This window comes from Stenella coeruleoalba (genome assembly GCF_951394435.1).
Source record: "Stenella coeruleoalba genome assembly, chromosome: 11".
NCBI lineage: Eukaryota > Metazoa > Chordata > Mammalia > Artiodactyla > Delphinidae > Stenella > Stenella coeruleoalba.
Window position 1 is genome coordinate 62,154,860 of NC_137157.1, and position 21,694 is coordinate 62,176,553.

The following is a 21,694-nucleotide window of genomic DNA, read 5'->3' on the forward strand; positions in this document are numbered from 1 at the left end:
ATGAGAAGCCCATGCACCACAACGAAGAGTAGCCCCCCACTATCCACAACTAGAGAAATCCTGCATGCAGCAATGAAGACCCAGTGCAGCCAAATATAAATTAATTAACTAAAAAAAAAAGGCAACCTACTAAATGGGAGAAGATATTTGCAAATGATATATCCAATAAGGAGTTAATATCCAAAATATAGTAAGAACTCATACAACTCAATACCAAAAAAAACCCAAACAATCCAAATTTTAAAATAGGCAGAAGACCAGAATAGACATTTCCCCAAAAAGACATACAGGATCGCCAACAGACACATGAAAAGATGCTCAATATCACTAATCATTAGGGAGATGCAAACCAAAACCACAATGAGATATCACCTCACATCTATCAGAATGGCTATCATCAAAAAGACAACAAATAACAAGTGTTGGCAAGGATGTAAGGAAAGGAGAAACCCTCATGCACTATTGTTGAGAATGTAAATTGGTACAAACACAATGGAAAGCAGTATGGAGGTTCCTCAAAAAATCAAAAATAGGACTACCATATGGCCCAGCAATTCCACTTCTGGGTATTTACCCAAAGAGAACAAAAACACTAGTTCAAAAAGAAATATGCACCCCTATGTTGATGGCAGCATTATTTACAACAGCCAAGATATGGAAGCAACCTAAGTGTCCTTCGATAGATGAATGGATAGAGAAGATGAGGTACGTACGTGTACACACACACACACACACACACACACACACGCACAGGAATATTAGCCACAAAAAAGAATGAAATCTTGCCATTTGCAACAACGTGGATGGATCTAGAGGGTATTATGCTAAGTGAAGTAAGTGAGACAGAAAAACAAATACTATATGATTTTACTTATATGTGGAATCTATAAAAACAAATAAAATGAACAAACAAAAGATACAGACTCATAGAGGAGAACAAACAGGTTTGCCACAGGGAGGGGAATGAAAGGTTGGGCAAAATAGGTGAAGGGGATCAAGAGGTACAAACTTCCAGTTATAAAATCATATGATCACACCAACTGATACAGAAAAAGCATCTGATAATCTAACATCATTTCATGGGAAAAATAAAAAAACAAAAAACCTCTCAGAAAACTAGGAATAGAAGGGAACTTCCTCAAACTCAAAAAGAGCATCTATAAAAGACTTACAGCTAATGTCAGGTTTAATGATGAAAGAATGAATGCTTTCCCTTTGAAACTGGGAACAATGAAAGGATGTCCATTTTCACCACTTTATTCAAGATAATTCTGGAAGTTCTAGCCAGTGCAATAAGGCAAGAAAAAGAAAGAAAATGCATACAGATTGGAAAAGAAATAAAACCAACTCTTATTTGCAGATGACACGACTATACATAAAAAATCCTAAGGAATATTAAAAACAAACAAAACCCCCAAATCATCCCTCCTAGAACTAATAAGTGAGTTCAGCAATGTTGCAAGGTACAAGATCAATAAACAAAAATCAACTGCATTTCTATGTCCTTACAACAAACAAGTGAAATCAAAATTAATACAATATCATCTACAATAGCTCCAAAGAAAATATGCAATATTAGTTACAACTGCTCCAAAGAAAATGAAATACTTAGGTGTAAGTCTAACAAAACATGTATGGGATCTGTATGTTGAAAATGACAATATGCTATGGAAAGAAATCAAAGGAGATTGAATAACTGGAGAGATTTACTATATTTGAGGACTGGAAGAGTCAACAAGATGTCAGTTCTCCCCAAACTGATCTACAGGTTTGCAGACACAGACAAGCTTATTCCAAAATTTATATGGAAAGGAAGAAGACCTAAAATAGCCAAAACAATTTTGAAAAAGAAGAATAAAATGTGAGGAATCATCTTCCTGATGTTAGGGCTTACTATAACATGGTAAGACAGTGTGGCACTGACAGAGGGACAGACATATAGATCAATGGAACATAATAGAAAACTCAGAAACAGACAAATATGCCCAAATGATCCTGACAAAGGTGCAAAAGCAATTCAGTGGAGGAGAGATACTCTTTTCAACAAATGGTGCTGTAGCAATTGTACATACATAACAAAACCCCTCAAATCTATACAAAAAATACCTTAAAATGAATTGTGGACTTAAATGTAAAACATAAAACTTTTAGGAAGAAACAGGGAAAAAAAATCTTTGAAATTTAGTTCTAGGCAAAGAGCTCTTAGATAACATCAGCACAATCCATAAAAGGAAAAATTTATAAATTGGACCTAATCAAAATTTAAAACCTTTAGCTCTGTGAAAGACCCTATTAAGCAAATGAAAAAGAAAAATTATTCTTCTATTCCCCATACGATTCATACTGGAAACATCGAAATAAATTCACCTAGATTTCTAACTCTCTATAGAAGAATCTTTCTTTTCTAAAAAGTAAAATCAATATGACCAAGCACATCCAAAACATTAGATAATCGCCAGGTAAGAAAGGATTACCAAAAACACTGGTGCGCACGCGCACACACATTCTTAGCTTATCCCTGGACAAACCCTTGGGCTAAATTCTCATGTCATAAATATGAATGGAATGAAAATCAATCTGTTTTAAAAGTGTTCTGGAGCCAAGCCTATTTGTTAATTTCTTAAATTATCCTCATTTATCATCATCCACTGCCTGGAGGCAACAAAGGACTGTGGTGATTATAAAGTCTGCAGTTGTAGTGGACACCATGATGCAACAGCCAGATCCCCTTTTCTCTGGTAAAAGACTTATTCCCCAGCTGCTGGAAGACAGCTGCTGACAGTGTTCAGTTGTCAGCCCTCTTTGGAATTGCCCTGGCTGATGAGAGTCACTCTACCTGAGGTCACACGTACCCCTTCCCGGGTCAGTCAAGATCCAATGCCTGGTGCATGCAGGAATATAAAGGCCTGGCTGGTCCCTTACCCCAATTCGGAAGAGCTATCTCAGCTTCTAATCTCCCTATAGGGTCAGTTGAGGTCTTCATTGAGACTGAATCAAAGTCCAACTTTTCCCTCTGTTCAATCCTGCTTCCTCTATTCCTTTCTTTCCCTTCCACAGGTGGCAATCCCAAGAGGACCTCCTAATAAACCTCCTGCATGCTAATGTCCATCGCATTGTCTGCTTCTCAGGAAACCCAAGCTGTAAGAGAAGTCAAACTGCTGGAATTCAAATCATGTCTCTAGCCTTACTAGTTGTGTGACCTCTAAAATGGGGATTAGAAAAGCACAGTAGGTTGGTAAGAGGTTTGAAGGCATTAAAACATGTAAAATGCTTACAATACACTTGGCACACAGTGGATACTCAATAAATGTTACCTATTACTATCAACATTGTTTTCCCCATTCACACATAGTTAAAGTACACAAATTTCTCTACGGTATGAGAATTACTGAAAGTTAGAAGCTGGAAAAGACTTTACAGATCACCAAGTCCGATGCCTTTATTTCCAGATGCTGAACATCAAGTCTAAATAAGTTAAGTGGGGACTTCCCTGGTGGCGCAGTGGTTAAGAATCCGCCTGCCAAAAAAAAAAAAAAAAAAAAGAATCCGCCTGCCAATGTAGGGGACACTGGTTCAATCCCTGGTCTGAGAAGATCCCACATGCCTTGGAGCAACTAAGCCCGTGTGCCACAACTACTGAGCCTGCGTCCTAGAGCCTACGAGCCGCAACTACTGAGCCCACGTGCCACAACTACTGAAGCCCACACACCTAGAGGCCATATTCTGCAACAAGAGAAGCCACTGTAATAAGAAGCCTGTGCACCGCAAGGAAGAGTAGCCCCCAATCGCCGCAACTAGAGAAAAGCCTGTGTGCAGCAACGAAGACCCAACGCAGCCAAAAATAAATAAATAAAATGAATTTTTTTAAAAAAGTGATTTAATAAATAAGTTAAGTGACTTAGTCAATGTTCCAGAGTCACTAAGTGACAAAACCAGGATTCAGACCAGGTCTTAAGCAAGGTTGCCTCTCAATCTATATATACTTTGCAATTAAATGAAATTCATCAAGTACTGAGTCCCTCCCCTTCACCTTCTTGCCATAATTGAACCTCTGCTCTCCTCTGGAGAACACTGCCTCTCTCCTGCACTCATACCATGAGCCTACAGACAGAGTTGGTATTTCCTTTGCTCTTCATTGCTACTTCCAGGCCACTGTCCCAAGTTCTACCTGAAAACTCCCAAGTTTGAGGCTCAGAGCAGTAGACTGTCCCTGTGGCAGTCATGTCCCCTCATTTCTTTAAGACTTTAGCCCCAGGATCACTCTGTTCTCTCCAATACTATTCCTGATGTAATTTGTGGTGATTTCAGTATGCAACATCCAGTATCCTTCCATGTCTGGGCCAGTTTTTGATTCCTCTCCTCCAAAGCCCTGTCTTCTACCCTTCTTGGCCACCCACTCCCATTGTCATACCCTACAGGGTTTCTGAACAGGCATTTGGGGTAGGACAATTCTTCCACGTGCAGGAATATCCTGCTCAATGAAAAACATTTAGCATCTCTAAATTGCCCATTAAATGCCAGTGGCAACCACCATCCCTAACCCCCTACATATTTCTAGACATCTCAGTGGGGAAGCAGTACCACTCCAGTTGAGAACTACTTACCTAAACCTTATCATTACCAATAACCCCTCCTATAATCTCAAATTCAAGTATCCCTCTCTCTGAGTACCACCTACTTCCAACTCACTACCTCTACTATTTGGACTCTCAACAATTCTTGGACTCCACAGGAACTTATAATCCATCGAGTCTACTATCTTTTCCCTGCTCTTGACCCCATCAAGTCCCCACTTCTTCCTTATACAGCTTAAATTTCATGGTACAGCATTATAATCACTGTATCACATAACCTTCAATGTCCTTGTCTTTTTTTGCTTTGCTGTAGTCCCTGGACTAAACAGCAACCTGTTAACTCACATAGTCTATGCCTGTAACCTGTATGCAAGTACCTGAATCTGACTGGAGAAAGACACACAACTGAACTTAATGGTCACACTTTAAGTTCATGATCAGTAACCTCAAGTGGACTGTTAATGCTCTCCAACAATCCTACTATATATCCCTAGTCCACTTACGTTCTCAAAACATTTTATCTGACTGAAAAACAAAGAAGTTATCAAAAGGAAACTTTCAGAGTACCTCATTCCCAATCTACCTACCTAACCTGTATTTGATTGCTTTCTTATTATGAATGAGGTACCTATGCTCATGTAAAATAAATTTTCCACTTGCAGACTAATGCTCATCCCCGCCCCTCCTGAAGGACATCATCCCAGATTGTCCTTTCTATATGTCCTGTGTCATCAAATATTATTGCATCACTCCCACTGGTATATAGACAGGCTGTTAATTCCTCCCATCATAAAAAGTAATAATAAAAATAAAACTTCCATGACTTATAAAACCCCCTCCAGCACTTCATTTTGTAGATCCCTTTGCAGCAAAACTCCTCTCTACTCATTTTCTCCCCTCTTTTCTTTTTCCCATGTTCTCTTAGATCTAATTAGATTTTTATCCCCACTTCGACTGAAAACAGTTCTTGTCAAGGTTGTCAATGAACTCCATGTTGCCAAATACAGTCAACTCTTGTTATTTGTGGTTATGTTCTATGAAGCTGCCATGTACACTGAATTAGCAAATGCTGAACCATTGTTCCTAGGGGAAATACAGGGTTAGGTTGCTGCAAGCCTCTGGGCACAATATTTTCATCAACCGGTTAACGTATAACCTGGTTTTAAGTGTGTTTCTGTTTAAAGACACCTTATTTAATACAGGCATACCTTGTTTTATCGCACTTCACTTTATTGTGCTTTGCAGATACTGCATTTTTTACAAATTGAAGGTCCGCGGCAACCTTGCTTAGAGCAAGTCTCACTGAAGGCACAAAAAGTTAGCACTTTTTAGGAATAAAGGTTTTTTTTTTCCCTTGGCCGCATGGCTTGTGGGATCTTAGTTCCCTGACCAGGTATTGAACCCAGGCCCTCGGCAGTGAAAGCTGGACCACCAGGAAATTCCAGCAATAAAGTATTTTCTAATTAAAGTATGTACATTGTTTAGACAGAATGCTGTGGCACATTTTTTTTATTGATTGATTGACTGCTGTGTTGGGTCTTCGTTTCCGTGCAAGGGCTTTCTCTAGTTGTGGCGAGTGGGGGGGGCCACTCTTCATCGTGGTGTGCAGGCCTCTCACTGTCGTGGCCTCTCTTGTTGCGGAGCACAAGCTCCAGACGCGCAGGCTCAGTAGTTGTGGCTCACGGGCCTAGCTGCTCTGCAGCATGTGGGATCTTCCCAGACCAGGGCGCGAACCCGTGTCCCCTGCATTGGCAGGCAGATTCTCAACCACTGCGCCACCAGGGAAGCCCTATGGCACATTTTAATAGACTACAATATAGTATAAACATAACTTTTATATGTAGTGGAAAACAAAAAATTTGTGTGACTTGTTTTATTGCAATATTAGCTTTATTTTGGTAGTCTGGAATATAGTACTGTTAATTCATTAACATTGAACTTATGGTCAACAGCACTACAAGTCACACCTGAATGAAACTTATCTAACACATGTATTTTCTACATAAGGTACATCACAGCCTTCTTGCACTTAACACTTAAGCCCTATGCTTAGAGGCCATTTTAAACAGCAACATCACCAACAAAAAGCACAATAATGTGAAAAACACAGCACTAACTAGACCACAAAAAGGAGAACTGTTTATAGTATGAGACCTAAAATTGTAAGACAGAGTATTGCATTGTTCGAGCTCAACTGAGAAAGTGACTTAAATTTTTCACTACTCCACACATGTCCACTAATGACCACAAGAGTGCATACTGATTTTGGGGTTACAAATGAATTTTATCAAGTAGGTGAATTTGCAAATACAGAATCCTTGAGGGACTTCCTTGGCAGTCCAGTGGTTAAGACTGCACATTTCCACTGCAGGGGGTGCAAGTCTGATCCCTGGTCAGGGAACTAGGATCCTGCATGCCACAAGGTGCAGCCAATAAAAAAAAAAAAAAATCCTTGAATAATGAAGATAGACTATATAACAGTTACTGTTACTCCTCATTTGACCTACCAGCAGCATTTTACATAGTTGATCATCACCTCGTTCCTAATTTCCATGATCCCCATTTCTCTTGATTTTCTTTTTACTGCTTTGGCCATCCCTCTTCAATCTCCCCAACCCCCAAATGTTGGAAAGTCCCAGAGTCAAATCCATTGACCTCATCTCTGACTACACTCACCCCCAGTAATGTCATGTAGTCCCATGACTTTAATTACACTTATGTTAAATATTTAGATATTGTCCCACAGCTCTCAGATGCTCTGTTCTGTTTCTCTCCCCACTTTTTTTTCTTTTTTCAGTTTGGATAATTTTTGTTGGCCTATCTTCAAGTTCACTGATTCTTTCCTCAGCTGTGTCAAATCTACTAATAAGCCCAAAAACATAATTCATCTATGTCACAATTTTTATTTCTAGCATTTCCATTTGACTCTTTCATACAGTTTCTATTCCTCTGCTGAAATTTACCTCCCGTTCATACATGTTGTCCACTTTTTCCACTATAGCCTTTAATATGTTATTATTATTTTAAATTCACTATCTGATACTTCTAACAACTAGTCATCCTGAGTCTACTGATCATTTTTACTTCTGACAGCGGGTGATTATTTCCTTGCTTTTTTGTATGTGCTTCATAATTTTTGCCTGAATGATGGACATCATGTGTAGTAAGATAGTAGAGACTGAGGAAACAGTATTCATGCCTAAAAATGGCGTGGTAGTTCTTCAGTACTTCTTCTACTAGGCTTTTAGTGCAGGTGGTGGCTGGGGGAGGGATGAGTCAATCTATCCAAGAATTGAGCAGGGTTTGGGTTTTGTTATGATTACCTTAAGTACACAACCAGCTCTAAATTCCTCTAGTGTGACCTTCTGCTTAGGGTGGGGCCTGGTTTGCCAGAGGGTTTTTCTCAGTGATCCTGCTCCACCCTCAGCTTTAGGCTTTCTCTGTGCACCTGACCCAGAGTGTCTCTCCATACTCTTAGTCCTCCCCAGGGATAAACTGCTATTGCTTTACTTGCTGGAGGAGCTAAGGGGAGACTGAGAAGTTGCTCTGTTATCCTGGCCTAGTCTCAGTCTCAGGGGGTAGGGCTTTCTCCAAGTAGTAGGAAAACTAATGGTCTGAACCCAGGAAAATTTTCTGCCCTTCCCTCAGGGTTTATGTATTTTCTTTTTCTTTTCACTTCTACCCACACTGGAAAATGGGGTTTATTCCCTTCCCCCAGTGGCTTAAAGCTCTTTTCCACAGGGAAGAAGGGTCCAGGCAGGCCTGTACCACCTAGAGAGGCTTTCTCTTGTCTCCCTTGCTTCCCCTAATCTTTCTCATGAGCAACTCTTGGGGATCCCTGGAGTGGGTGTTACCTACCCTGTGTCTGCAGCTCCCAAGGGTTCTATGTTCTCATACTAGCCTACACTTAGACTTTAGCAATTCAATAAAAATTTAGCTAAATTCTTCTCTTTTTCTGACCATTTTTAATTTCTTTAATGTTGTATCTACTTTATTTATTTTTATTCTTGGCTGCACTGGGTCTTCGTTGCTGCCCACGGACTTTCTCTAGTTGCGGTGAGCGGAGGCTACTCTTCATTATGGTGTGCAGGCTTCTCATTGCGGTAGCTTCTCTTGTTGTGGAACATGGGCTCTAGGCGCGTGGGCTCCAGTAGTTGTGGCTCTCGGGCTCTAGAGCGCAGGCTCAGTAGTTGTGGCACACAGGCTTAGTTGCTCCGCGGCATGTGGGATCTTCCCAGACCAGGGCTTGAACCCGTGTTCCCTGCATTGGCAGGTGGATTCTTAACCACTGTGCCACCGGCAAAGCCTCAATTTAGCTAAATTCTTATTTCCCCCTGTATGACAGCCCTGCCTTCTTCCTGTACTCTGCTACTGCTACAGGTGAGCCATGCCCACATGCCACTACTAATGTGTTGAAAGAAGTTATGATTTTTGTATATTATAGCTTACTCTTGTTTTACAGTGGGAGCAATATGCTTTCCAGCTTTCTATGTCCTAAAGAGAAGCCAGAAATCACCCAATGAGTTTAAATACCACCTATATATCTACAATGCCTAAATTTACACTTCCAGTCTGAACCTCTCCCCTGGACTCCAGACCATATATATCCAACTACCTATTGGACAAATCTACTTGTATGGTTTGGCAGACAAATTCTAAGGCGGCCCCTATGGTCCCCACCTTCTGGTGTTCATGCCTTTGTGTAATCCTCTCCCCTTGAGTGTGGGAGGGATCTGTGGCTTGCTTCTAACCAACAGAATAAGGCAAAGATGATGGGACGTCATCGCTGTGATTATGTCACATTTTATGGCTAAGGAATGGGATATCATTCCCTTGATTATATTATATAAGACTCTGTCTTGTCAGCAGACTCACTCTCACTCTCCTGCTGAACTTAAAGTAGGAGGCTGCCATGTTGTGAACTACTTATTGGAGAGGACCAGGTGGCAGCGAATTGCAGGCGACCTCTAAGAGCTGAGGGTGGCCTCCAGCTAAAAAAATTAAAGTTCTCAGTCCTACAGCTGCAATAAAATGAATTCTGCCAACAACCTGAGTGAGCTTAGAAGTGAATTCTTCTCCATTCTAGTCTCCAGGTAAGAAGCCAGCCCTAGCCAACATCTTGACTGCAGCTTGTGAAACTCTGAAGCACAGAACCCAACTAAGAGAAATTTTAGGATAATAAATGTGTGTTGTATTGTTTTAAGCCACTAAATTTGTGGTAATTTGTTTTGCAGCAAAGAAAACTAACAAATAGTATCATAAATTTAACATGCCCAAACGCTAAATTCCTGATTGCCAACATCTCCCCAAAAAGAAAAAAAAAAAATGCGCCAATGTTGTCCATCTCAGTAAACAGCAACTCCATTCTTACTGTTATTCAAGTCAAAAACTGTAGAGTCAATCTTGACTCCTTTTTCCCTCTACACCTACATCCAATCCAAAAGCAAACACTGGGGGACTTCCTTGGTGGCGCAGTGGATAAGACTCTGTGCTCCCAGTGCAGGGGACACAGGTTCGATCACTGGTCAGGGAACTAGATCATCCCACATGCATGCTGCAACTAAGAGTTCGCATGCCACAACTAAGGAACCCACCTGCCGCAACTAAGACCCAGTGAAACCAAATAAATAAATAAATTTTTTTTTTTTTAAAAAAGCAAACACTGTTGGCTTCACAACCAAATTATATCCAGAATCTAACTTTTTTTTTTTTTTTTGCGTTACGTGGGCCTCTCACTGTTGTGGCCTCTCCCGTTGCGGAGCACAGGCTCCGGACGCGCAGACCCAGCAGCCATGGCTCGCGGGCCCAGCCGCTCCGCAGCACGTGGGATCCTCCCGGACCGGGGCACGAACCCGTGTCCCCTGCATCGGCAGGCGGACTCTCAACCACTGTGCCACCAGGGAAGCCCCAGAATCTAACTTTATCTCACCACCACCACTAATACCACCTTGGTCCAAGCCACTACTGTCTCATGCACAATCAATGTAACAGCCTCCTAACTGGTTTTCCTACTTCCACTCCACAAAGCAGCCAGAGGAATCCTATTAAAATATCAAAGTGCTTTCTCTGTAAAATATCAGTCAAATCAGGTTTTTACTCAAAAACCACTCCCAAGGTTCCTTATCTCACCCAGATTAAAAGCCAGAAATCTTACAGTGGCATACAAGGCCTACATTATCTGGCACTCTCCTCTGCCATCCCAAACCTCTCTGCCTCATCTTGTATCCCTCTCCCCTCATTCATCCCTCTCCTACCACACTGGCTGCCCTGCTGTTCCTTAACCATGCCAAGCACATATCAGTCTCAGAGTTTACAGCTGTTGGTCCATATAATTGAAGAGGTATTTCCACAGATACGACTTCTCAGACCACCTTACATAAAAAGGCAAGTCCCCATCCCCATCAACAACCCCCTATTCCTCCTACCCTGCTTTATCAGCCTCCACAGCACATACTACGAACTGATACATTTTATTCTCCCCAACACTAGAATGTATGTTCCATGAGAGCTGAAACTTTTGTTCACTGTTATATCCCCACCTTATACTGAATGACTGAATAAATACTACTGTTATTAGATACTTCTTCCTTACAGAAGTTAGCGTCTAATAAAGCAGTCAAGCCACAAGAATTTGGATAGCAAGTCAGTGACATTATTTTTTAAAATCACTATAAAATTATTTACCGCCTAGAAATGTACTTATTCTATCTCTGTAAATATGCTTCTGAGGAAACCTGTAAAACATTCACATCTAACCAACATAACTGAAATGTGTATGTAAGCCAACTGAATTAAAACATTTCTGTGAAGGGCCCTATTAACAGAAGGTAAATGAAAGACTCTATCATTGTTTTTCCAGTACCATCTAGGGAAGATATCATTATTCTTCACAGATATAGCCAAATAAGAGAAGGATACCTCAAGCTTGAAGGATTAATCCTTTAGTTGCTTGGTTCTCTAACTTTTTCATCTCAAGACCCTTTTATACTCTTAAAAATTACTAAGGACCCCAAAGAAATTTCATTTATGTCAGTTTTTAATCTAATACTTACATTTAAAATTTAAACAGAAATTTTAAAACTATTTAACAGTTCATTTAAAAACAGCAACTAGAGAAAGCCCGCGCACAGCAACAAAGACCCAACACAGCCAAAAATAAAATAAAATAAATGTATAAAAAATAAAAAAATAAAAACAACAATCATAAATCCATTACATGTTAACATAAATGATATATTTTCACTAATATGACTAAATATACCCCCCCAAATTCGTGACAGAAATGACACTGTTTTACATTTCTGCAAATCTCCTTAATGTTTGAGTTAATAGAAAACAGCTGATTTCTCTTATCTGCTTCTACATTAAATATTTGCCATATGTGGTTTTGTTGAGGTATATGAAGAAAGTCTGGCCTCACTCAGGTATGTAGTCAGAAAAGGGGGGACGTGTTTTAATTGTTTTTCCAGATAACTATGGATATTCTCCTTTGAAACCACATTAAAACTTGACAGGTTGCAGTTTCTTAAAGGTTGTCTGCAATGTACAATTTGAACTCTGTATATTCTGTTAACATTAAAATCCATTGGTGTATCTCGCATTCTGAATGGATCTTATACCATGCGTGATTTTGTAACACAATTTTGTAACGAAAAAGTTGGTAGCTACTGGGAAGCTGTCAAGTTCATGATGGTGAATACAAGTTATCCAAAATTCTAATTTTTACTTGAAAGTTCAAATCCTGTCACTGGCAATACATAGTTTCAGTTGTTTTCCCTGAAGTGGGTCAGGTGCATGGATCAGACAACTTGAAATTTTAAAAATATCATCAGTTCTGCAATATGCATGTCTGTCAATTTAAATTCTCTAATGAATATGCCTATTTTCCAGTTCAGCAAAAATATTTCTTTTATATCCACAATACATCTGTTGAATTGAAGATGGTCTGCCTCCTGAAACTATTAGTCTCTATTTCAAGTCAGCCCAAAGGGCCAAATAATTTTTCATTTGTCTTATGCAGCAACAAAATTAGTCTGAAAAAAAACCTAAAATAATCATGTACCGCATAAAATGAACTCTACCTCCCCAAGTTTTGAGAAGTATATACATGTTAAAACACTAAATATGTTATAACAGAAAATAAAACTGAATGATCTTGACAAGATATTTAAATCAGATAATTCCTTCCTTCCATACATTTCAACATTTTACGGGGGTTTTTTTCTCTTTTGCTTGGTTCTTTTTTTGAACGTTAGTAATTGGTGATCTGCAACAACAGCTTAATCTGCATAACAAATATTCCTAACTGGTTCAATGTTTTGGCTCGTTCCTGCCTTACCTGTTGAGGAATATGAGAAATATGAGCTCCCTGAACTGTTGAACCAGACTGAGGTGCTGTCTCTGAAGCGTTATTCTTGTGAGAATCTTCCATAATCAACTGTAAGGGGAAAAAAAAAGTTAAAAGATGCTTTCTAACTTCATTTTCAAAAAATCTTAAGACATTTCTTTTCTTAACATGCACACTTTTTAAGAGGAACAAAACAGGCTTTTCTATACTAAGGGCTGAGCTCAATTTATCCAGACTCATGTTTCCACACCTTCGCTCTGGGTGTGTAGTGACCTATGATAAGAGCTTTTAAAATGGAAAATAAAAAGTGCTACAGAATATGGATAGTATACTCTATAGTTGCTTGAAAATTGGTAACTTGGTTACCTCCACGGAAGAGAATTGGTAGCTACGGTACAGAGAGAGAAAAGAGATTTTCCTTTAAATTTTTTGAATTTTGATCCACATGAACATGTTTAAATTTAATAAATGGTATACATAAGATAGTCTTCTGTGCAGGAACACAAGCATTCTTTTCTTTTTTCTTTCCTTTAAATTAAAATAAAAATTTTTTAATTTATTTTTGGCTTTCTTGGGTCTTCGTTGCTGCGTGTGGGCTTTCTCTAGTTGCAGCAAGCGGGTGCTACTCTTCGTTGCGGTGCGCGAGCTTCTCATTGTGGTGGCTTCTCTTGTTGCGGAGCACAGGCTCTAGAGCGCAGGCTCAGTAGTTGTGGCGCACGGGTTTAGTTGCTCCATGGCATGTGGGATCTTCCCGGACCAGGGCTCGAACCTGTGTCCCCTGCATTAGCAGGCGGATTCTTAACCACCAGGGAAGCCCAAGCATTCTTTTCTACATTCTACGGAACAGTTTTTCTTTTCTTTTCTTTCTTTGGCCTGCAACATGTGGGATCTTAGTTCCCGACCAGGGATTGAACCTGTACCCCCTGCAGTGGAAGTGCGGAGTCTTAACCACTGGACTGCCAGGGAAGTCCCCTAGGGAACAGTTTCTAATTGCATACATAGTTTAATATAGAGAACTTATTGAGCAAAGGTTGAACAGAATAAATAAATAAATGAAACCATAACTAAGGAGTTTCTGAAGATCTAGATGATCTAGATAATCAATTGCAGGACATGTAGGCTGGGTAAGAATGAGAATAAATGGGTTATGAGAGATGGAATATGTCAAATAGGAGAACTACGTAGAAAGAGGCTGGTAAAAGATTTGGGTAGAATTTAAGGTTTTTCTAATTATGTGAAAAGACATAAAAAGAGAGAGGGCCGGCCAGCAAACAAATGAAAAGATGCTCAATTTCACTAATTATTAGGGAAATGCAAATCAAAACTACATTAAGATATCACCTCACACCCATTAGGATGGCTAATATTTTTTTTAAAAAAAACAGAAAGTAAGTGTTAGCAACGATGTGGAGAAACTGAAACGTTTGTGCACTGTTGGTTGGGAGTGTAGAATGGTGCGGTCACTATGGAGAATATGGTGGTAACCCAAAAAATTAAAGATAGAATTACTATACGATCCAGCAATCCCATTTTGGGGTGTATATCCAAAAGAATTGAAAGCAGGGTCTTACAGAGATATTCGTACACCTATGTGCATAGGAGAATTATTAACAATAGCCAAAAGGTGGAAGCAACTCAAATATTCATCAGTGGATGAATGAATAAACAAAATGTGATATACATATACAATGGCATATTATTCAGCTTTAAAAAGAAAGGAAAGGAAATTGTGACACATGTGACAACATGAATGAACTTTGTGGACATACGTTAAGTAAAATAAACCAGTCACAAAAAGACAAATTCTGAATGCTTTCACTTATTTAAGGTACTTAGTAGTCAAACCGATAGAAACAGTAGAATGGTGCTTAATAGGGACTGGAGGGAGGGGAGATGGGTAGTTGTTTAATGGGTATGAAAAAGTTCTGTATATTGGCACCACAATAATGTAATGTACTTAACACTACTGAATTGTATACTTCAAAATGGTTATGATAGTAAATTTTATTTTATGTGTATTTTACCACAATTCAAAGAATTTTTAGAGAGAGAGGGGGCAACTAGGTACTTAGCCCTTAGCATCATTAATTTAATAATTGTGAAGTTTAAGCCTGCATATTCTTTCTTCTCTTTTTTTTTCCCGTTTTGGACAGCAGAAAATAAATTCATTCTTAACTCTGGATTGATGCTACTGTTTTTAGCCATTGAGAAAAGGTATAAAATCACCTCAAACATAAAGTGCTTCTAATGCTTTTCCCTCTAAATATGTCATGAGCCTTTTTTTCTAACATGGAAAATATAGAACAGAAAGAGAATGGATGATAAAAACTTAATTATAATATTGTCTAATTTCTTTTCAGTCTTCTCTTTCCACAACTTTTAAAAAATCATAAACATACTGTACGTACAATTTTGTATCCTGTTTTCATTTATCACAAATATTTTCTAGGTTTCAAATAGAAACATATTTAAATGCTACATAATATTCCATCCAGTGAATGTACATAATTCACATTTTTTTACCAAACAAAACAATACTGAGATTAATATGTTTAGCATATAAAGCTTTTTCTGTAATTAAAATTATTTCCATAGGATATATTCTAAAAATGAGAATTACTTGGTTAAGGAGAATGAATATTTAAGGTTTTCTGAAAGAATTACAATCCACCAGAAGCACATGAGAAAGCAATGGGAATTTTTTTTTTTTTTTTTTAAGAATTCAGGGTTTTTTTTTAAAGTCTTTATTGAATTTGTTACAGTATTGCTTCTTATGTTTTGGTTTTTTGGCCCCGAGGTATATGGGATCTTAGGTCCCTGACCAGGGATCGAACCTGCACCCATTGCATTGGAAGGTGAAGTCTTAACCGCTGGACCGCCAGGGAAGTCCAGTGAATTTTTTAGTCATGACTAACCTGATAGATGGAAAATGGTACATTGTTTTACATTTCTTTAATTCTCTATTAGTTATGTGAGCTCTCTGTTCATATTAGTTGTCCATCCATCTATCAGATCTTGTGTTTTCCTTATTACCCTATATTATTTCTTCATATAAATTTTATTTCTTTCATTTTGATACAAATGTTTCCAGTAACTATGATTTTAAAACTTTAAATTTTGACAAGTTCATCTAGTGTTCCCCTTGTTTGAACTGCTTTTAAGGGAACTGCTTGAACTGCTTTTAAGCTATATATAGTCCCTTCTTTAGGAAGAGTGCAGTGATTTTTAATCTACACTAAGAGAAGTGTAATTCCAAAGACTGAACATACAGACAGCATCAAAGATGGAATTTTATACTTTCTACATACTATCGCTACTGAAAATGCCTTTTTAAACACTCCATTTCAGAAGACATAAGAATATAGAGCAGAGAGAAAAAAAAAAGATGTAGTGCTAAAGCACTGAAAGAAACTATAAAAGATTTTATAATACCTTGTTAAATTACTGAAAATGATACTTTTCTGTTTCACTGTGACTCACTGATTTTCCCCCATAAGAATATTATTAAGAAATTTTATATCTAATGGAAACTAACATCATCAACAAAACATCTGACATTTCATAGTAAAAGCCACTACAGTCAGCAAATAACACTTTGGACAATTACTACAACTATATTTCCTACAGAAAAGAAGACAGTCTATTTTCTGTTTTGTTTTTTTTTTTTGCGGTACTCGGGCCTCCCACTGTTGTGGCCTCTCCCGTTGCGGAGCACAGGCTCCGGACGCGCAGGCTCAGCAGCCATGGCTCACGGGCCCAGCCGCTCCGTGGCATGTGGGATCTTCCCGGACCGGGGCACGAACCCGCGTCCCCTGCATCGGCAGGCGGACTCTCAACCACTTCGCCACCAGGGAAGCCCTCTATGATTTTTTAAAAGAGGAATTAACCAATCAGTTTTTTTTCCAAAATGAAAGCAGCCTTTATACCTTCGGCTCATTATTAACAATACATACATAGTTTTTTAGTGACGTTATCAGAATGTGTAACCTTTATTTGCTTACTTTTTAAAGCTATTATTCCTAAAATTAAGGTTAAGATTAACAATCTGTTAAAAACTTGCTCAACACAGAATTTTATGCATACATTTTCTGTAAAAATAAAGTAAGCCCAAGGCAGCAGATGGAAGCTTAACATGAAACAATCCCAAGTTGGGCAGAATCACAAGTGGGCAGTGAAACACAGCTTCAAAAGTACCATCAATGGGGTAGTTCCCTGGCAGTCCAGTGGTTAGGACTCGGTGCTTTCACCGCCGTGGCCCCAGGGTTCAATCCCTGTTTGGGGAACTAAAATCTTGCAAGCCACGCAGCGTGGCAAAAAAAAAAAAAAAAAGAATCGAACTGGATTTCAAATGAATAAAATAAACAGACTGAAAGAAGAAAAAAAAAGTACCATCAATGGGAATGAATTTGGGGAGCTAAATCACAGCAGGCTGCGATCCTGCTGACATATGAAGAATGTTAAAGTAAAGGCATGGCACTTTAAGAAAGCTTGTTAAGAAACGAACATATGCTAGGCACTAAACTAAGAGTTCTTTATATATCATCACCTGGATTCTTTATTATTATGTTTTTGGATTCCCTATTTTAGAGATGTGTAAACTGAGGATCAAAGGAATTGCCATTTCTGTGGATCTCACAGTAAGATGTGAATGCAAGATCTGAAGCCAGAACTGTTTTAAGCCAAAATCCATGTTCTTTCATTCCACACTGTCCCTCTTCCAAGAATACCTTCACATCCCCAAGTCGTCCACCTGGCAAACTCCTCATTTTCAAAGTTTCATCCCAAACATTATGTTCCCAACTGCTCTAGGTCCTTCCTTCCTTAATGCTTGTTCCACTGTGCCTTGCAGATATTTCTAATGAGGTTACTTAACATTCTGAACTGTGTTTATAGGCATGTCTGTTTTCGCCAGTCTTAAGGTGCCTAAGAACAGGGCCTCTATCTTGTGAATGTATGCTCTGTGCCCAGCAGACTGTCACGTATGCAGTAAAATAGTAAACATCAACAAATATAGTTTTCTCATCTGATGAATGAAGAGGGTCTTAAGTTTCTCCACCTACAGATGATGTAGAAGCCTGTGGGCAAGAAGTCTCTTGCTCAACATTTCCACAACTTAACTCACAATCTCCCCTCAAAATTGCTATTAGTCATACTGAATTTGTTTCAGATCTTCAAATGTGCCTGCGCTGCTTTCTCTCACCTTCAGGCTTTCATGTATGCTATTCCGTCTGCCAGAAACACTATTCCTCTTCAAGCGGCCTATTCCTATAAGTTATAGTTCCAGGCAAACTTTCATGACTCCTTTAGACTGGTCTAGAAGCTTTGGCTGTATCCCCACAGCACATGCTTCCCCCACCTTTCATGGCACTTATTATCACAGTATAGTAATGGCCTGTTTTCTGTCTCTCTACCAGAATGCAAGCTCTAGGGAGTCAAAGACCACTTCCTGTTCCCAATATAATACCTTGCACTTAACTACTGCTGAATAAATCAATGTGTTTAGTTGGGTTTACCTACTTAAAACTGATAGAAATAATGGTTAACAAAATATCTTTAGACAATTACTCCAGCCTAGCTTTAGGAACAGGAAAATTCAGGCACAACACCCTACTTTAGAGCTGAAAATTCATTAGTATAAATAAATGGGATGACATGTGAAAAAAAAAAAAAAGCATTTTTTGAAGGTACTACCACCTACTGGCGATACAGTAGTACTGCACAGATGTAGCACAGACGAAGCCGAACCTTAAAGGACAACTGCAAATAACAGACCTAACATACTCGTCTTAGCAACACAGTAGTGATTCTAATTGAGACACCGAGTAAACTGCATATTATAAAGTCTATAGGAAAAACAGCATTTTAATAAAACTGCATATTTCTGTTGGTAATGAAATTTTCAGGATAAAACGAATTTTGCGAACATAAGCAAACATAGTGTACCAACTCTTAACCACAAACGAGGCCAGTTTGACAGATGCTTGCCAAATCTATGATGAATAAGCCTCAGAAACGTAAAGGCTCCCAATGACTATTTTAGCCCATTACGCCTCAAAAGCTGACAAAACAACTAGTGATTAACATCTACAATAACTGTAAAGAGATCAAGGGGGACGCTCCACGGCGTAGTTGACGCTATGAAATACCATGCTTACTTTCGTGATACAGGAGAAAATCAAAGAGAACGTTTGCTCAGTTTGATCGTCTGTCCGGGGGTAAACAGACGAGCTCTGTCACTCCACACTCCCCTTCCTCGCCTGCCGGCTGCACCTTTCCGTGATTATTTAGGGTGTGTGTGATTATTCTACGTCTCCCCACTCGACTGGAAGCTCCCAGCGGATAAGGGCTGGCTCTGCCCACACAGCGAGCGTCCTGGGCCCCGCACCCCGAGGGCGCCCGGCGCGCTCTGCGGGGTCCCGGGCGGAGATAACCGGTCGCGGGCCGCGCTCGGCGGAAGACGCGCGGAGGCCAAGGCCACGCCGCCCTCCCCGCGGCTCCCGCCCCAACCCCGAGACCTTCGACGGAGGGCGCTCGCCTTGGGCCACAGAGCGGCGGCTTCAGAGGCGAAAGCCACCCTGCGGCAGGAGGTCTTCGGTTTATTTTTCATTGGGGGGGGCAGCAGGCGAGAGGGAGGAAGGAGGAGACCGTCGACTGAAGGGGCACCGGGCGCCAAGGCAGGAGAACCGGAACCGCGAGCAGCCCCTCCCCCTTCCGCCGCGCGCCCTCCGCGCCCCTCCCCCACCTTGGCCGCCCCGCGCGACCCCCACCAGGCGCGCAACCCGGCTTGGCGTCCCCGCCGGCGCCGCGCCCCCGCGCCCTCCCCTTGCCCGGGGACACGGGAGCCCGTCCCACCCCCGCCCCCTGCTTACCTGTGGCTGCCGCCTCGCCGCAGTCCGGGGTGGGAACTTCCACTCCCCCCTCCCAGGTGGATCCGAATTCACTACCCACTTCCCCACCCCCTCACTTGGCGGGGACGTGCCTCTTTCTCGGGGGTCAGGCGGGGCGGGGAGAATCAGTGTCACGTAACAGCTAACTGTCCTAGGCTACCGTTTCCTCGGCAGTCAGGGCCGCCACTGGCGGCATGATCTACACCAGGCCGGGGGCGGGGGAGGGAAGGGGGGCAAAACTGAGTAACTAAGCGTGGGGGGTGAGGTTAGGGCCGTCCCTCCTTGCGAGCCGCCGTCCTACGTCACCGCGTTGCGCACGTGACGCGCCGCCATCTTGTGCCGGGGCACTCCGGTGTGGTGAGTTAGTATCGCGGAGGTGTTATTCTGGCGAGAGCGGGGCGTAACAGTTACCTGCGGTTCCTTTTTACTTCAGGAGCTCCGTCCTCACTGCTCCCACACGTGTTTTCGGAGGCCGGCACCTGCTCGGGGTGTCAGGAGACCGCTCGGTGTGGGGCAGTTTTCTTCGGTTGGGGCGTCGCGCTCAGCCCCTACTTGCTGTGGCCTAGAGGTGTAGTCCTCCCCGGCCTTGACCCACGCCTGACCTGCCCGCCTCTTGTAGACAGAGTGACTTGAAGCTTGAAGGCTTGTCCTCAGCTTTTCTTACCACCCAGACTAATGTTAATCCCGGAAATCTGCGTTAAGAGTTGTATCTTTCAACACACGTGAAAGGATTAAAAAGCCACACCCACATGGTACTCGTAGGGTTAGTGTGTTAGTGGGACTTAAGTGTGTCACGCTGAAGCACAGATTTACCCCAGCTTTTAAACTAGAAAACAGTTACGTACGATCGAGTGTCGTAAAATAAAATCACACCGTCATTTTAATACATTACAGAAACTTAAAAAAAATTTTTTTAATGTGTGTCTACCTTTATGGAGAAGGGATTATGCATTATTCTGATTTTTTTTCTTTATTCATTTCCTTGCAAAATCTTTGATGGCTTTCTAGTGATAATAAACAACAAATGATAAACCTTTCAGTTTGCTCTTGATAGAAAGTTCAAGAATTTTTCTGAAATTTTACTAGTTTGAGATCTCCAAGTAAAACTGATTGAGTGGATAGAGCCGTTCCTGGTTTGACCTTTAGGACCAGATGATGTGATTTAAAGCTCAAGAGTTACTCTGCCCGACTGTCCTAAGAACTCACTAATGTTTATCAGTTGTCGTTCATTGACTACCTATTAAAACCTACAATAGGCAACTGCCCTTACTTTACATTTTTGATTAGGCAAATCACCCAGCCTCTCTTAAGTGTCTCTTCTTATCAAAGTTGGGAAAAGTGTAATACTCATCCCATATCCCAACATTATTTAAAGAATCAAAATGTCATATATCACAGAAAAGCAAAGTGCCCTATAAAAGTAAGGTGTGGAGAAGAGATTCTCAGACGTCGGCCTTTCATGATTAACAAAGTCCAGCGACAGTCGTTCTAGAATCCAGAATATTAATGGCTGGGAGGCTGGTTCTAAGTTTATTGTTCTTTTCTTGTTCAGTTGTTTCTTCCTTAGAAGACAGAATGCTTAACAAATGTTGATCAGGACAAGAGGGATGGGGAGACTGAAAAACGTCAACCATCAAAAGAAACTAAATTACTGAAACCTTCAAAATGTTAATGGACTGCTCCTTCTTTAGTTCCTCTTCCACCCATAAAGTATCTTAAGTCTAAATCAAATATTATGCTGTGCAACACTGCCACTCACAAGTATTTCCACTGGCCTTGTTTCTCATAGAAGTGTCACAAGCTGTACCTACTACTCTTCTGCAACTTGAGGAATAACTGAAGATGAAGAAAAAAAAAAAGTATTGGTTATGATGCACATAGTTCTA

At 40.5% G+C, this 21,694-nt stretch overlaps 1 protein-coding gene across 4 annotated transcripts in view; it reads right to left on the reverse strand.

The window, feature by feature from the left end:
- The window catches only part of ATF1 (activating transcription factor 1), a 54,293-nt gene extending 34,280 nt beyond the window's left edge, over nucleotides 1–20,013 (reverse strand). For 2 of the 4 annotated variants that reach the window (XM_079936766.1, XM_079936763.1), the window contains exons 1-2: nucleotides 19,791–20,013; nucleotides 12,913–13,011 (exon numbers count right to left, since the gene is read on the reverse strand). In XM_079936766.1, the coding sequence (XP_079792892.1) occupies nucleotides 12,913–13,005 (93 nt within the window). In that variant the 5' untranslated portion in view covers nucleotides 13,006–13,011; nucleotides 19,791–20,013. Of the gene's footprint in view, nucleotides 1–12,912; nucleotides 13,012–19,076; nucleotides 19,194–19,790 lie in introns of those variants that run through there. The other 2 variants (XM_079936767.1, XM_079936764.1) reach the window with 1 other exon arrangement.
- Nucleotides 20,014–21,694: the final 1,681 nt, after the last annotated feature.